Source organism: Ruditapes philippinarum, unplaced genomic scaffold, assembly GCF_026571515.1.
Source record: "Ruditapes philippinarum isolate M1 unplaced genomic scaffold, ASM2657151v2 ctg2847_1_1_1_1, whole genome shotgun sequence".
In the NCBI taxonomy this organism is placed as follows: domain Eukaryota; kingdom Metazoa; phylum Mollusca; class Bivalvia; order Venerida; family Veneridae; genus Ruditapes; species Ruditapes philippinarum.
The window spans coordinates 1-18,760 of record NW_026858899.1 but is presented as its reverse complement, the minus strand read 5'-3'; the positions used below and the strand labels follow the sequence as shown (position 1 = coordinate 18,760).

At 32.3% G+C, this 18,760-nt stretch overlaps 1 protein-coding gene across 1 annotated transcript; it reads right to left on the bottom strand.

Annotated features, from left to right (window-relative positions):
• Positions 1-4,072: 4,072 nt before the first annotated feature.
• On the bottom strand, positions 4,073-15,951 carry LOC132754610 (E3 ubiquitin-protein ligase RNF31-like; the record flags this gene model as incomplete). Its single annotated transcript, XM_060745268.1, is given in 14 exon segments — positions 4,073-4,373; positions 5,016-5,184; positions 5,598-5,746; positions 6,180-6,293; positions 6,862-6,980; positions 8,046-8,160; positions 9,170-9,262; positions 9,750-9,848; positions 11,087-11,260; positions 11,536-11,760; positions 12,675-12,802; positions 13,966-14,122; positions 15,022-15,291; positions 15,704-15,951. Coding segments are annotated over 14 exon segments (1,905 nt in total). The 3' UTR covers positions 4,073-4,340.
• Between the last annotated feature and the right edge of the window lie 2,809 nt (positions 15,952-18,760).

The following is an 18,760-nucleotide window of genomic DNA, read 5'->3' as shown; positions in this document are numbered from 1 at the left end:
GAATGATGTCTTGGAAGAAACATGGGAATTTAGTGAGCGCCAGGGCACTTGATGAAAAAGCTTCTGTGAAAGTTTGGTCAAAATCCATTGAGAAATGTAGGAGAAGTTGCGCACTGTAGAAATTGTTCACTATATATTCTGTATAAGGAAAAAATATACAAAGGGCCATAATTCGGTCAAATATTATCCAATCACAAAACCCCGACAATATGTGCCAGGCACTTGAAAACAAAGCTTCTAAGAAAGTTTGGTCAAAATCCGTTGAGAAATGTAGGAGGAGTTGCGCACAGAAGAAATTGTTCACTATATATTCTATATAAGGAAAAAAAAACAAAGGGCCATAATTAGGTCAAATATATACCAATTGCAAAACCCTGGCAATATGTGTCAGGGCACTTGATGACAAAGCTTCTGAGAAAGTTTGGTCAAAATCCGTTGAGAAATGTAGGAGGAGTTGCGCACAGAAGAAATTGTTCACTATATATTTTATATAAGGAAAAAAAACAAAGGGCCATAATTAGGTCAAATATTATCTAATCGCAAAACCCCGACAATATGCGCCAGGGCACTTGATGACAAAGCTTCTGTGAAAGTTTGGTCAAAATCCGTTGAGAAATGTAGGAGGAGTTGCGCACAGAAGAAATTGTTCACTATATATTTTATATAAGGAAAAAAAACAAAGGGCCATAATTAGGTCAAATATTATCTAATCGCAAAACCCCGACAATATGCGCCAGGGCACTTGATGACAAAGCTTCTGTGAAAGTTTGGTCAAAATCCGTTGAGAAATGTAGGAGTTACGCACAGAAGAAATTGTTTACGCCCGCCCGCCCGTCCGCCCGCCCGTCCGCCCGCCCGCCGACATACCTCAATCTAATAACCAGTTTTTTCCTTCGGAAAACCTGGTTAATAATATTACATCATACTCCTCTCCATAGCCTTTTTATAAATCTAAGTGGAGAAGTTGGTGTTAATTTGTGGAGATCTGACTTAGTATAGTTCTTGTTAAGTGATATAGTGAAGCAAGTTTATTACTGAAATACCATTATCAGGAAATAATTACATAGATTAAGTTGTTGATGAATATTAACATTTTTAAATGCTAGGTTGTTAAAATATGTTTTCTGTAATTATAAAGTCCCTCCATATTATTTATATGCCATATTGTCCATAGTATGATTGAGTGATATTATTTTCAACTCTTTGATAGTTCTGATTTGTATAAATATTATAATATTGATATTTTTGTAAACTTAGTATTATTATGTAATGGATTGCTACTAATTAAATGTATGAGCAGATATTACATATTTTCATCTATTTTTATTAATGCAGTTCTACAATTTATTAACATATATGCATGGATTAACTAGTCCCTTATATCATATACAATGTATTGTAAATATTTCACAGGTTTATATTCCTACATGTACAAGTTTATAGAGAAATGTTGTTTTTTAAGGAGCTGAATGACATTTTAATAAAACTATAATGTAAGAGAGAACCCCAAGTGCTGTTGTTGATCAATAAATGAAGGTGAAAATATTAGAATTTAAAAGGAACTCCACTTAGGTTCAAAAGCTTAAAATCATACACTTTGAATTTCTTAAATTTCGGTAGATCAACTGGGGCACTTGAAAGAGAAAGACATGCAAATGTTAACCCGATACCACATGAGCATTTTGTGAAAAATGCCTGTTTTCATTTAAAAGCCCCCTGTTACAAGTTCAAATTGCTATGAAACTATTGAAAAATGCGTCAATGCTGATAAAACTTGGCACACACGTTGACCGCACCATTGCCTTTATACTTAAATTTCCTGTTACCATGCCAATGAGGGAATATCTCAAAATTGCCGAAATCATTATTTTGCGTTGATTTTTTCTATCAAAAATGATTTGAAGTGCTGCAAATTTTTACTTTCAAATATAAATACTAAACAAAATCAGTGAAAGCATGATCAAGAGTTAATGCCTCAGCCTTATTTAAGGATTTCTGGCTGTGTACAAACCCTGTTAGGGTCAAGACGTAGTTTCTGTGAGCAAAAAAGTTTTCACTCACTGTTTAGTACTGTTTGGTTCTAGTAAAGGATTTGAGAATGTTTCAATAAGTATATAGCTTCCACAGAATGGATTTGAGGGTGTTTTAATAAGCATATAGCTTCCAACACAGACTAAAAATAAATTCTGTATAAATTATTATAAAAGGTACTCATATTGAAGTTAATAATGAATTATCATTTTTAACCTAGATTTTACCAAGAAATAATTATGTTGTTTTTTCCCCTTTATTTATATATTAAGATTTTATGATGATTTTACACAGATTGGCCATATATTCATTATTGTCAGATTGTTTTTTTTTTCCAAGTCCAAAGTTGACATGCCAAAGTTGGTGCTATAATGTAGTTGTCACTATATCAGCATTAATGGTTATATAAACATGGTTTGCTGGAATGCATGTACAATATGTTACAGGAAATTTACTTTGTTATTCTTTTTTCTATACGCAATATTATTGTATGTAATAAAAACATAAAAAACAAACATTGACAGTTGTTATATGTTATATCTATTCAGCAAACATGTCCAAGAGCAACACACTTTACTCAGTGCTGGTTAGTAAACTGCACTTTGAGTTAATGAACAATAAAGATGAAAAATTTGAGTGTCCATGGTTGAGTTTCCAAGGGCACAGACTTTAAGTAACATGCTCTCACTGCTGTGGGTATGAATCCACATTGGATTGTTACATGCAGAGAAGCTATCCAGCTACCATTTACATCGATGGTTCTACTCGGGTGCCGTTCATGCCTGAAATAATGCTCGAAGGGTCACTTGAAGACTTTCTCCATCAGCAAAGCATAAGTCATTGTGACCTTTTCAGTGTTGGTGTGACAAACAACAATAGTTGTTGATAGTCAACGTGCTTGATTATTGTCAGTGTGTGGTAGTAGAACACGAGCCTGGATGTCAAATTTTCTTTGTTCTAAAAGGGGTGAATAATTCTGTCAAAATTCATGTTAAAGTTATGGTTCTTAGAAAGTGACCTCATACTTTGCTCTCATATGTGTGAAGTTTTAACCGATTCCATGCAGTAGTTTTGGAGATGAAAACTTCAACTTACACACAAAATTTTACCACAGTGATGCCAACCCAGCGGCGAGTACAATAGCTCTCCCTTTTCTCTGAAAAGTTGAGCTAAAAAATGAAAACCACAGCATCTTCATACATTTCTTTATTGATTTTTTAAGCAGTTACTGCAAAAGCACCATTATAAATATTGTAACATAATAATAGTAATAATAATAAAAATGCACTGTGGAATATAAAAAGCATTTTTCTATATTGAAAGGGACTCTACTGAAGTTTTCCAGTATTTGTGTAGCATTTGGTGTACTTTTGTGCAAATTTTCATTTCATTGCCTCTCCCCATTTCTTGTATTCTTTTTTGGCAAAATAATCCAAAAATGAAAAGCGTTGCAACACTTTTTACACTAATCAGACTAAGAATCACACAAAAAAGTTTTAATTTAATTCTGAGTATCTTTTTCATTTTTCCCCCATTTTATATACTTTACTTGATTAATGTTATAAGTTTATGTTTTTAAGCTTTTTGACCTCATTGGAGCTCCTTTATAAAAATATTCACATGTGCATATTGCAACAGCATATCTAATAAAACATGATATAGAATTTATAGCTTAACAACTTAAAACACAACCATTCTTATCGTACATATATACATGAAAATATATCAAAACAAGTTTAGCAGACATAAAGTCGGCTGTGTAAGTCAAATTTCATAGTATCGTGGTCAAGAATATATAGCACTATACAAATTAACGAAATTCTTAATTTCATCATTGAAATATAAAGAGGATCTCTCACTATAAATCATAATTGTTTTATAAAAAATATATATATATTTTCGTTAATATTAGTACATAATAACATGAGATATATTGTAAAAACAAATTAATCATTTTCATGGATTTTATTAAAACTGTAACAATTTTTTCATATACAATTCTTGAGGTTATAACTCGTCAATATATCACTTCCAATATATCACACTTCTATTTGATATCTCACTTCTCACTTTTCCCAGGTATATTATCTCACTCCTAATAGACCTTACATCATTTATCTATGACATAAAGGATAGCATTATCATACAATAAATATCATCTCTATTTTTCCTTGAGCATGTCTAGTTAATACAATATGTCCATTCATACACTTGTAGTTTTCTTTGTTTCCACAATTCAAAATTTTGTTGTAGGAAAGTTTAATACATGCACATCTTAACAAGAAATTACATTTATTTGCCTTTTTTCTTTATCTATGTAGTTGCCATCTTTCTTTGATAAACTGTAAAATAAATAATAAAAATTAATGTGAATACTTCTATAATATTCTATTTTTTTGCCTCTTATAGTACACAAACAATGTTAAACAATATTGATATGGTCAGTGTCAAATAAAATTTGTTTTAAATGACATTTTCTCTGTAAAGGTCAGTCATATGGTGATTTTCCATATTTACTGTTGAAGGGGTGTCTTTGGCCCAGTGGTTAATGTTGCCGACTTCAAACCACTTGCCCCTTATCACTGTGGGGTCAAATCCTGCCATCTTTTAGATTCTGTCATGTAATGAAGCTATCCAGCTAGTTTACGTATGTTCTACTCTGGTGCATATCTGTGCTTTATATCAGGCCAAAGTGAACTAACTGACCTAATGTAAGTTTACAAAATTTTACTACACAAAGTAAAAATATAATGCATATGTGGAAATATGGACACCAAATGTCTCAAATATAGAAATATATTTAACATGAAGCGTTATAAAACAAGTCTGTGTTCCTTAAGCAAGAAACTTTACACTAATTGCTCAGTACTGATTGGTTCCAGGAAAGGATTCAAAAAAGTGTGTCTATAAGCTTATAGCTTCCTACACAATCAAACTAAAATAAATTCTGTATAAACCAAATAGCTCAACAGACAAATCCTGACCTGAACGACCTTTCTCCTGTAGGCATTATCAGCCTCATTCTGGTTTCGTTTTGGGAGTTCTTTCTCATTTCTCTCTATTAGAATCTTCATTTGTTGAAGAGTCATCATGGCCAGTGGGTCAATCTTGTGCTTGTTGATTAAACTCACCAAATATTCCTTGTAGTGGTCCCTGAAAACATAGACATTAAAGATGTAAACAATTCATTAGACTCTTGAATATGTTATTTTGCAAACCCCACATTTATATCAAGCAAATTCTTAGTGTTTACTGGTAAAGGACTTACCCCTAATGGTCATTTTGTAAAGTTCCTTTTAAATCTGTAGCATAAGAAGAAGAAGAAATGACATTTTTTTCCTTCTATATTAATTTTCTGGTTATCAAACTTGATCCAATAGACTTGAACAAGGTCAGGAATTTAAGTTGAGCGAAAATCCATAACAGAGTTTAACAATGCTTACAAACCACAAATATTAATTGTTCAGTTTTTAATTTCCTTGCTAGCTTTATTCAAACTTTGCAATGAGATTTCTGGCAACTTGATTCATAATAATGTGTGACAAGCAAACAGTTTAAAAACATACTCGCAAAGGCCAGCTAATCCTCTCTTTGCATCCTTGCCACATGGTTCATCTTTTTTCTGAGGACCGTACTCTTTTTGTTCCATGACTGGACAATGTTCTGGGTCCTCTTGCGTGGGTGGAACTTCAGTATTGAACCGGCATTTATTATCCTGTAATATAGTGAAATCATGTAAATAACGGTGCCTGCCTCTCAAGTCAGGGAACATGGGTCCGAGCCTCAATTAGATCATGACAATGTTTCTTCATATGATACCAGTAATTTTTTAATCTAGAAAACAAACTAATGGGTGGTTGAAAGAAGCTTAAAACATTCCTCACAATCAAACTTACATAGATATTGTTTAGGAATCCAAAACCCACTGTTAACCTTCTACATACGAGAAAAACGCTCAACAGCTACTGCCAATATAATTACTATCACCTTAATGCAGTCACAGGTTTACTCCTACTAAATTTCAATAAAAGTTAGTTCATCACTGTGTTAAGGTGATGATATATAGAACTACTTGGCAAAAGCTATTTCTATCATTTTATTTTAGCTAGAGTACAAAAAAAAGAACTAATAATGTTATAAAATTTTACCTTGAGCAGCTTTTGAAGATCAGGTATATCCTCGTCTCTGAGGAAATAGAAACAGTCTCTCGGATGATGGCAATGTAGACCTTTCCCTTTACATGACTTTAACAGCTTACAAGCCTGTACAAAACACATAGACACTGTATAAATTAACTCTATATAACCAGTCAAACAATTTATAGACAAGCACTATGTTTGAATAAACGTCATGCCCCTTATGGTGATCTTGACTCGGTGACCTCTAAGTATGACTGGCAAGTACAGCTCAAAACAGTGAATGCACCTGTGAAGGTTGCAGGTAGAAGGTTGATATGGTCAAGAATAAAGTTTTGTGACAAAGAGATGGACCTTAAATAATAAGCTCTCACAATCTAGCCAAGTCTACAGAAAAGGGAAAAGTGGTCTTTGTTTAAAAGTGGTCTTAATCAACACTAACAAAATAACTGTGTATTTCAATGCTAGTTTTACTTTATAAAGAATCAATGAAGTAAAAACAACTTTTTAGTTAGCTATCATAAGATATTGTATTAAGATGCAAGAAAAAGAAAGCTTTAAGTTTGGCTATAGAATGAATGGTTAATTACAATACAGCATATATTTGAACAGGTACAAAGCTCGCACAGATATGGATTTCTCTGGCATAGTGTGCCTTTAAATATTCTGTAAATATGATTTATAAATTACATACCCCTTGATGAAGAAAAGCTTGTGAACATCCACTACAGAACTCATAGCCACACTGTGGACACTTGAAATGCATACAACCACCTTTAGCTAAACTATACCTCATCTTGCAGCTAGGACAGTCTGCAATATACAATATTATATAATCTATAAAAGTAAAAAAAGTTCCATGTAAACCAACAAAAATAATGGGAAACCCACCCCAGCCCCTCATACCTGAGAAAATGGGGGACTTTACCACAGTCCCCCTTATACCTGAGATAATGGAAAATCTACCACAGTCCATCTTATACCTAAGATAATGGTGACTCTACCACAGTCCCACTCATACCTGAGATAATGGTGACTCTACCACAGTCCCACTCATACCTGAGATAATGGAAACTCTACCACAGTCCCACTCATACCTGAGATAATGGTGACTCTACCACAGTCCCACTCATACCTGAGATAATGGTTACTCTACCACAGTCCCTCTTATACCTGAGATAATGGTTACTCTACCACAGTCCCTCTTATACCTGAGATAATGGAAACTCTACCACAGTCCCACTCATACCTGAGATAATGGTTACTCTATCACAGTCCCTCTTATACCTGAGATAATGGAAACTCTACCACAGTCCCACTCATACCTAAGATAATGGAAACTCTACCACAGTCCCACTCATACCTGAGATAAGGGTGACTCTACCACAGTCCCACTCATACCTGAGATAATGGTTACTCTACCACAGTCCCTCTTATACCTGAGATAAGGGTGACTCTACCACAGTCCCTCTTATACCTGAGATAATGGTTACTCTATCACAGTCCCTCTTATACCTGAGATAATGGAAACTCTACCACAGTCCCACTCATACCTAAGATAATGGAAACTCTACCACAGTCCCTCTTATACCTGAGATAATGGTTACTCTACCACAGTCCCTCTTATACCTGAGATAATGGAAACTCTACCACAGTCCCACTCATACCTAAGATAATGGAAACTCTACCACAGTCCCACTCATACCTGAGATAAGGGTGACTCTACCACAGTCCCACTTATACCCGAGATAATGGATGGTTATAGGTAGAGGCTAAACAACACAAATGATCTTCATGCACAATGTTAGCACAAATTCATGGTAATTCTTATTTACAAAGAATGAATATTTCAATATGTGAAATTTAATCTTAACATACCTATGCCATTCTCCTCAAGATAAAGTTTAACACCCTTTGCCTGTTTCTCTGGGTCATTATCAATCTTCCACTGCTCATATTCCTCACAGGACAACCCATCATGCTGCTCCTCCCACTATATAATAAATATGTATTTATTAAAATGACAACCCATTATGTTGCTCCTCCCACTAAATAATGAATATGTATTTAATATAATGCATATATGTGAACTCCCCCACTTTTAACGAGAGACTACTTCTTTCTGCAGCCATTTTTTCAAAGATTATTCTTAACATAAGGGGTATTTTCACAAGTTATAGAAATCTCCCTCTTTCTGATGTCAAAACTTCCTTTTTTGTTTATTGCAAACTCTAAAATCTCCCTCTTTTTGAAGAAAAATCTCCCACTTGATCATCAGAAAAAGTTAACATGTATGATAATGATGCTGCTCCTCCCACTTTATAATGAATATATATTTATTACAATGACAACCCACCATGCTGCTCCTCCCACTTTATAATGAATATGTATTTATTAAAATGACAACCCATTGTGTTGCCCCTTCCACTTAATAATGCATATGTATTTTAAAAAATGATACTGCTCCTCCCACTATATAATGAATATGTATTTATTATAATGATGCTGCTTTTCCACTAAATAATAAATATATATTAACTTTAATGAAGCTGCTCCTCCCACTATATAATGAATATGTATTAACTATAATGAAGCTGCTCCTCCTAATTTATAATGAAAATGTAGTAATTATAATGAAGGTGCCCCCTCCACTATAATATAATAAGTATGTATTTATCAGTCAATGAAAATGATTTTTATTCATAAAGACAACCTGTCATGTTGATTCTACCATTACCCATTAATACTCTTTGTAATATGATAACTTCACTAAGAAACATCTTTTTTCATCTTACATTATACACTATAACTTTGTCTATGAAGTGTCTGCTTTGCTATGCTTTTCAATGCGAAGTAAACAAACAGAGAATCTAATCTATATTTCATTCCCTTTGATATGACTTTATCTCACTCCTATATCTTGGTATCCCATTAAAAAGCATAGGATAAAAATAGTAACATGCATATTTATTTTTATTTTTCATATATACATTGAAGTTTACCTTAATCTTGCACATGAAGCATGTTTTCTTTTTACATGAAGGACATGTCATGCCTAACACATCCGGACGATCCCAAATGAAACCACTTGCACACTGAAATAAAATGTAAATATGTTTTTCACTTCATGCCTGAATACATAAACTTACTACTGAATTATGTAATTGATCAGATGTTTGTAAATGTGTATACTTCATGCAAATTTTCTGTTCAACCAATTAGTCTAAAATCTGTTTGACATTCAAATATGGCACATTGCCAACTTAATTAATGCATAAAGGTTGTAGGTCTTGGGCTGCCCCTCTATGTCTTATTTCCAGGCTAACAACTTCACATGTATTTCTCCTTTATCTGGCTTGTATCAAGAAGACTACAACCAACTATCAAATTATTGGAAAAACTTGTAAAAAAATATATATCATAGAATAAATAACAGTCTCAGAAACATACTGTTCAAGACCACCTTATTAATTTTTTTTCTCCAAGGAATAATGTCCATTTGAATTTATAATGTAACTTTTAAAGTTTTGCTATTCAAAACAAGTAATCATATACATATATATATTATATAATTCTACTTACATGGGCACACCATCGGAAGTTTGGATCTTTCTGGAGGTGCCAGTCTCGTAGTTTAATCTCATATAAATCAAGCACTTCCCTTGATACCATGCTTTGTAACTGTAATTGACCAATACTAATGCTTACAATTACATAATATCAATATCTTTAAAAATAGCATAAACACTTAACCTGAATAAGTAAAATGAATTAATCTAACTTTGAAGTTGGAACAGTCCATCCACAGTAAAAAGGATTTCAAAATCCAAAAAACAAAACAAGAGCTGTAGGTAGGACAGCACACTTGACTATTCTTAGTGCTTGATAGTAAAAGAGCCTTGATAATGTAAAATTTTCTAAGTTCACAAAAGGGCCAATTTCTTTTTCAAATCCATGTTACAGTTATAGGCCTTGGAGAGAGTCCTATTATGCTCTCAAAGAAGTGTATAAAATTTCAACTTGTTTCAAAGCAAGATGTCAATGAAATATGAAAATATCTGAGGTAGTATGCACACTTAAACATAAATTCTATGTCGAAAAAGGGGCATTATTCTGTCAAAAAGCTTGCTTTAGTTACATGTCTACAGGTTGGGGGCGCAATGGTGAACAAGTGTGCAAAGTTCCAAAGCCATATGTCAATGGACTTTGAAAATATTTGAGGTGGTACACAAACTTTTAACGTAAATTCTAAGTAAAAAAGGGGCATAATTCTGTAAAAATGCTTGATAGAGTTACCATCTCCTATCTACAGGTTGGGGTCATGATGGTGAACAAGTGTGCAAAGTTTGAAAGCCATATGTCAATTGACTTAGAAAATATTTGAGGTGGTACACAAACTTTAACATTCAATAGTGGTTACAACACAGACGCTCGGGTAACTAAAATAGCCTCTACTTATTCTTATCGCATAGTGGAGCTAAAAAGTTAGCTACCAACATTAAAGAGCCTGGTCAGACTGCATGGATGTGCAACATGGTCTATCTCTACACTGGTGAACAAATATTTTAGAGATTTGAATATTTTTGTATTGACTCGCAAAATAAATGCAAAGTATTTTAAGAAACTTTATGCCGTAGTCTTGTAAAATCTTGTATAGCATTACACTGTTCTCAACAGTTGTTAAATAACAGTTATCAATGTATGAGTGCACTTTAAATTGTTCAAAATATGATCAATTTATACAGAATTTACAACAAAATTTGTCCTGTGAATTTCATTTCAAACTATACGTATGTATAAAGTTATTCAATCTGATTACGTGTATACAATACATGTACTATTAAAGTCAAGACAGTCTAACAAATATTGCCGTATTTACCAAGTTCAAGCTAAATTTGATTAAAATATGTTTTACTCACAATTAATGACAAGAATTCAAAATAACTTGATGCTCTAGCCTCATCCTCAAGCCCAGGGGCGTCACACAATGGACAACACCAATTTCTGACATACTTTTCTCTTATTGCCACTTCAAAATATCCTTTGACACATGACTGACAGAGTTTACAGTTACATACATCTAAATCACGAATCTGAAATATGAAATGTTTACACTTAATACATCAGTAAAATTTCATGTGAACATACATGTATAGGGAAATATAATTGATTTTAAAAAGCATTTGGTGTTCACAAACAAGTCTCAATGTAAAAGGTGGTTCAGATCAGGTGATATTCAATTTTAATCTATAATTTTTATTCTACTGACACCTCGTGAACGTTCATTTCACTGTTCAAAATTCAAAACACAAGAAGTAAATAAAAAATATCTAAATGGATTTTTTTTTTTTAAATCATTATCAATTACCTTCGTCATTGGGAAATTTGAATAGCAGATTCCACAAGTCTGCTTTAGATAAACCAGTGAGCTTTTTCTGTCACCACAGTTACGGACAGCTTCGATAATGTCCTCGAGGGTACATTCGAGGGGATTCTCACTCTCAGTCACTTCCTTGTCAAGTATTGTCACAACCATCTCAGCTCGACCCCAACTTCGTAACTTCCCCTCAACAAAGACCATTCTTACCCTTCTCTGTACAAAAATATAATAAACTGGTCTAACAGGATTAAAGGTCAACTAAATAGTTTTCAACAATCATATTTGTATAAATAATGAATAAATGTACTTATTAAGACAAAAGAACATATTCAAATTGCTTAACATTCATCAAATCTTCACTTTCATGCAGTAACAGGTTAACTCCTGATATCGTTTAATAGATGTTAACCCAGTACTGCACAAAGGTGACAGAATAATGATGGAATTAACAGGTAGGAAATGCTAACCGGAAAAACATAGTCCAACCAATTGTCTTCAGAAAAATAACATCAGCATGTAATGTGGCTTCTTTCATGGTCTTTGTTTTCTTTGGGTTAAATAAAGATAACTAAGTGCTGTTAAATTTGTAAAATGTACTTGTAATTTATTTTTAAAGCAGAACTCCCTATGTTTCTGCTATTATCACTAAAATCCAAACATTACATTATCTATTTCCTAATATACTATAGTAATACACATATTATATCTTGCTTCACTATTGCACATTTCAAGAATTAAGTTACCTCTTTATCAATATATCAAGATTCAATGTTTCCTCTTTAGTTATACTTACAGAATTTATGTTACCTCTTGCCAATACGTCAAGATTTATCAATATTTCAATATCTAACAGATATCTTTATGGATACTTCAAGATTTAATATAACCACTTTATCAATATTTCAAGATTAAATGTTACCTCTTTATCAATATTTCAAGATAAATGTCTCCTCTTTATCAATATTTCAAGATAAATTTACCTCTTTATCAATATTTCAAGATAAATTTACCTCTTTATAAATATTTCAAGATAAATTTACCTCTTTATAAATATTTCAAGATAAATGTCTCCTCTTTATTAATATTTCAAGATAAATGTCACCTCTTTATTAATATTTAAATTTTACCTCTTTATCAATGGTAATATCACTAACAAGTCTTGTAAAGTTGGCATGGGTAATCACGCTGTTAGAAACACTATTGATCAGTTCTGCAGAGGCAGACCTGGCAGCTGCCGCTATAGCCACATCACCACCTGGTACCAAATAAATAAAAATATCTTCATCAAAAAAAAAGGTTAACAGGTTAAATGATTTAAGGCACACCAAATTCACGAATTGGAAAACCTAGCTAAACGCCGTGGTCCGGTACTTTCTGTACATAGCTCTGGGGAATTCATCTAATGGAGTGTAATAGCGAACTCAAAGTTTTCGGCCTTTTAAATTAAACTGAAATAAAACACTTATTTCTTTATAAGAAAATTATTAAATATCTTTGTATGAATAATTCCATACAAAAAATAAAGTAAATACACAAGTTTACGCAGAAAATAACCTTATTTATTATGTAAGATTCCAATACTTTGGTTTGAATTTTATTGGTTTTCATTATAAACAATTTATTTTTTTGAATAATTTGCAATAGATATTAAACGAATATTGATAATTTTCAAAAACATCAATTTTTTCACCTTAAACGGTTAAATAATGATAGAAAAATAGACATATCTCGTAACTGTGTTATGTACTTCATTTGGTGTAATTCCCCAGAGCTAAAACGGTAACGTACCGGAAAACGGTGTTTAGCTAGGTTTTCGAAAAGGTCAATAACTTCTGCATAAGTGTATATAGTGTATAAAATTTTATAAACCAGATCAGATATTTGCATTTTATATTTTGCAAAAATAGACACATTCCACAATTTAAGAATACATGAAATTTCATACCAACATAATTGAGTGAATTGTATATAATGAAAGAAACTTCCTTGAAACAAATCTGTGACCAATGAAACATGTTTAACTGGATTTTTTTTGCGTGTTTTTTTAAATTTATTGTTACTAAAAGACGATAGTATATGGAAAATAATCTATCAGTATAACCCTAACAACCAGGTATGGTTCTTAACAATTATGGGCTAAATTTCTACTTGAAGAAAATATTTAACTTAAAAAAATTTTGTTGGATCAACACAAACGCCTACGTATTCCTTAAATACATTTGAAAAAATATTTTCCCAGTTTTCAAGAGGGCAGTCACTTTCACTCAGCCTCACGTATCAAAATTGAAGAAAGTGGAGTATAAATGTAAGGGAAGATAACTTAAAGCTAAATATGGGGCTAGTTTTTTTACTGTAAAACATTTATTTATTGATTATATCCCATTTTAGCCATTACTATTCAATTAAAATGCAGTTTACCTGCGTTTTCGTTGGTTTCCCAGAGCCTATCAGCGTATGACTGTAGGACAGAATGGTTAAGCTGGTCAAAAGCTTCCTCAGTGACACCATGGTTTTGATACAGGGCCGTCAGAATATCTTCACGTGCATATTGATTAGAACTGTTAATCTCAGCAAACTGTAACAAATAAATAATTATTAAGATATATTGGTATAAGTCTATTTCTTAGTCTTTAACTTGATTGCTATACCGATTTTACCGATGTAACCAGGACCCAGCACATCTATGTCGTCTGATACATGGTCTGCATTGTTTGCTTCTCAGTCAGTATCTATCTTAATATTTTCTCTAAAAATTACCAATGGTTCTGTCCAGACTGATAGAAAGACATATCCATTTAATTAAGATATTTAGCGTGGTACAAGTATAGATGTGAAATTGTTTCAAAATATTTAATTATTTTTACTCAAACTAGATGTATAATATAATTTTGTGCAGATATCTATATATAATATATATATATAATTTATAATATCTTAACAGTATTAAGGGGATATTTTTTCATTTGAGTGAAATATGAAATATATTTTCTCGAAATACAATAAAATTATATATATTTTCACGAACTGGAACAGCGAGTGAAATATATAGAATTTTATTATTTAAGTAAAAATAGATTCCATATTTCTCAAACAAAAAAATAACCTTTTTATTCAGTTTTACCTACAACAAATCAAGTTGTTTACAAATACACCTATTTGCTACGCATTTGCAATTGTACAGCGTTATACATTAATTATAGGTGGTTTGAACACGGTTCAAATTCAATCAGCCATCTTCAACCACTTTGAAAAACATAACCAGATAATTTCCAATGATGAAATGATTGGTGAAGCTACTGGCAGCAACAGAGAAACATCTGAGAAGGTAGTCTTACAAATAAATACGAGTTTTGGCTCCGCCCACTTTCATATTTATTTTTCATGTTTGTTTTTTCACAAATGCATGTATGATCTATATTTGGCTGATATAGCACAATATTTCATTGGTTAAATTAAATAAATACATTTACTTACCTTAGCTTTTCGTTCTTGAACACACATCTTCGCAGCTTTTTCTATATCTCCTTCACAGTGTATAAGAGCATGTTTCGCTTCCTGGGTTGATATATCTCCGACATCATTCTGATCAGCAGACGCCCCTTCTTGTGTTGCCATGGTAGCCACTGTATCAATCAAATCTGACCATTTTGTTTGTAACCAGATCAGAGGGCGTTGCTTGTCCTGAATGCTGTGCGTCAAAGCAATCTGAATTTCTGGGACTTCAAAGCCTTGTCTCTCTCCCTCCTACTCATAATAAGATAGTAAAATATTACTGGAAGATAAACAATACTGTTGCCAAGCAACATAATCCTCATTGTATAACACATCATTATCAATTAAATAAAATGCAGATTCTCTCAACAAAACCACCTATTCCATTGTTTTGATAATCACTGATTTTAGACCAAAGTTTACCATAAAACCAGAGATATCACATATAAAATCAGTCACGTAACTATACATAGTAAAGTTTGTATGTATATGTGTTCATCATATACCTGTATGTTATTCTATATGTAATGCATATATCACATGCTCAATATGACCAGACTAAAAAGAGTTGTATTTAATCAATTATATTATGGTTCTCAATTCAAAGCTTGATATCTTCAACTGTTAAAGGGTAAAAATCCTACCAAACAGAAAGTTGACCCACCTTGATAATAGACATGATTTCATGACCATCTACAGTCATCTGTTCCTGCTCTCTCTTCATGTTAATTTGTTCTATTGCATCTACAAAGTTAAGCTGGGGAGGTTTTGTTGCTTTGCCTGATGCACCTGTCTGATTTGTGGCCTTCACCTTGGGTTCGGCATTTTCCTCCAAACTGCTGGCAGCTGTGTTATAGGAACTTGAACTTCCAGTTGACTGCCCAGAATGTATTCTCAACCTTGACAAATCTCCTTCAAAAAAGAGGATATAAATGTTTATATTCTATTATCATAAATCTCCTTAAAAAGGGGAATATAGATATTTATATTTATCATGTTATTTAAGAAATTATTTTTGCATTAATGACATTTATATCTAACTGAATCACAGGCATTAGACAAATGGCAAAAATGGATTGTTGAAAAGGAATTTGTTCTAGAAACAGTATTTAACAAGCAATTATCATAGTATTGCAAGCAATCCATAAGTCCCCTACCGGTAAGAGCCAAAGCAACATTTTGAAGGGCCATTGGCCATTCACTAAATAGGTTCCTATTTTAAGTAAATTTGTTGAAAAAGTTCTTTAAAAGTGATCACAGGAAACAGTTTTTATGTACAGACAGACGGACTGAAGGACACTCTAAAGTTATTTTTTAAACATCCCTGTTATCAAAATATAACATTTTTAAAATCCTATCATGATTGAAGAAGTTGGAGTAAAAATTACCAATTTCTCAAAAAAAAAAGTTAAGTTAAAAAGGGGCATAATTCTGGAAATAGTCTTGCTAGAGTATTGAACACTCATAAATGTTGAGTGACAATAAGAAACATTTATATGAAGTTTGAAAGTAGATACATTCAGAAAAAGAAGTTATTAAAGAAAACAATGATTTTTTCATGAAAATTTTAAGTTCAAGGGAGGTAATTCTGATAAATTTTGTGCTAGAGTTGTAACCTTGTCACATATGATGTGGTTGATGACAAGCAACTTATATTTAAAGTTTGAAGAAAAATACCTTAAGAAATAAAAGAACTTATAGTGAAAAAACTTAAAAAAAACTAGAATCAGAAATCTTGAAATTCAGTCTATTTGTTGCCATAGCAACCAGAATTTTCAACATAGGAAGATAAGAAAAGGATGTGCATAATTTCCATACTGCCATCTACCCATATGTCAAGTTTCATAAACATATTTTTTCAGTACTTTTTGTGTATCACTGGATCCAGGTTATGTGTAAAATTTGCCATATTTTCAGTCTATTTGTTGCCATAGCAACCAGAATTTTCAACATAAGAAGAAAAAAAAAAAGACGTGCATAATCTCCATACTGCCATCTATCCATATATCAAGTTTCTATAAAAATATTTTCAGTACTTTTTGCGTTATCGCGGGATCCAGGTTATGTGTAAAATTTGCCATATTTTCAGTGTATTTGTTGCCATAGCAACCAGAATTTTCAACATAGGAAGAAAAGAAAAAGATGTGCATAATCTCCATACTGCCATCTATCCATATATCAAGTTTCATTAAAATATTTTCAGTACTTTTTGCGTTATCGCGGGATCCAGTTTTGTGGACAGACGGACTGACGGACGGACAGACGGACGGACGGACGGACGGAGGGTAAACCTAAAGTCCCCTCCGGTAAACCGGTAGGGGACTAATAATTGCAAGTATTTGTCTTGGTAGTTATAAATACATGAATACGGATGTCCTTTCTTGGTAAGAAGTAAAGTAATTTTTGTGGATTTATGTCAAATTGTCTTATTTGTTTCCCGGACTTTAATTTTTTATTATATATATGACTTAAAATTTTTTATTGTTTCAGTTTCTATTTTCTTATAAGTGTTGAAATTAAAAATTTGTGTCTAAAAATTTATATTTTTTTAAGAAAGATTCTTTAAGAGACTCCACTGAGGTTTTTTTACATGACAGGACTGGAAATAATTTTTCCAAGTTAATGTCTCATTTGATCCATGTCTAGACCAATAACTTGTATAAATTTCAGATATTTCATTCACTCTGTTTAACCACAATAATCATTCTTATGCTAAATATGACCCAAAACTGAAAAGCTAGCAATGCTTTTCACTCAAATTGAGCAAAGAAATACATACAAAACTATGATTTTCAATTTATTTCTGTCTATAACTCTTAATTATCTTTTGCATATCTTTCTGTTTTAAGTTCCCCAGCTGACCTATGTAAGATATTCAAAATTTTATGTTTATTTTATGTTTTGGACCTCAGTGGAGTTCCTTTATGTATGGCCTTTCTATTGTAGTCTCCGTTGCTTCAGTAGTATCTTTATATTTTTATTGTTTCAACTTGAGTTTGTCTATGTCCATCAAGATTCAGTGTGATCAGTTAATCCTTTATTTGTCCCGTCAGATTTTTGGCGAAAAAAAAAAAAGTTCCTTTTTAACATTGTTGTTGTGAATTTGTTCCCACAGTGGTGACTTTGATCTTAATTTCATATATTTCTCTATATCTTATCAGTGTAAGGGGTTAAAACTTGATAGGGCAGTTGTATACATAATACAAAGATATAAAGATATAAAACATGGACTGGAGTGGGGGTTTAAGCGGGTAGATTGGGGAATTACATTACTATTGTCAAGAAATATGTAATATATTTATACCTCCAAAGATGGGAAGACGTGGAATTAAATAACTCACTGAAAACAAAGTACCTTAAACAATTTTGCTTCTTGTAACAAAAAAAAGATGTTTTTAGTATACAGTTATTCTAAACAATTAAAAAAATAAATCACTTTTTTATTTACTCGTTTTGGCAAGGAAGCAGTATAATAACTATGCCTTAATGTTTGCCAAGTAGAAAAACCAGAACCTCAATGAAAAGAGATATTTCTTTTGTGAGGGAGTAATTAAGCTAATTTATGGAAGGTCAGTGGTTCTACCCGGGTGCCCCCTCAAGCCTGAATTAATGCACCAAGGGGCACCTGAGGTGTTTATCAACCACTAAAGTGATTAAAAAAAAACTATAATTAATGTCCTTTATAATAATTATTATTTATTATTCAAGTTGATTTATTACC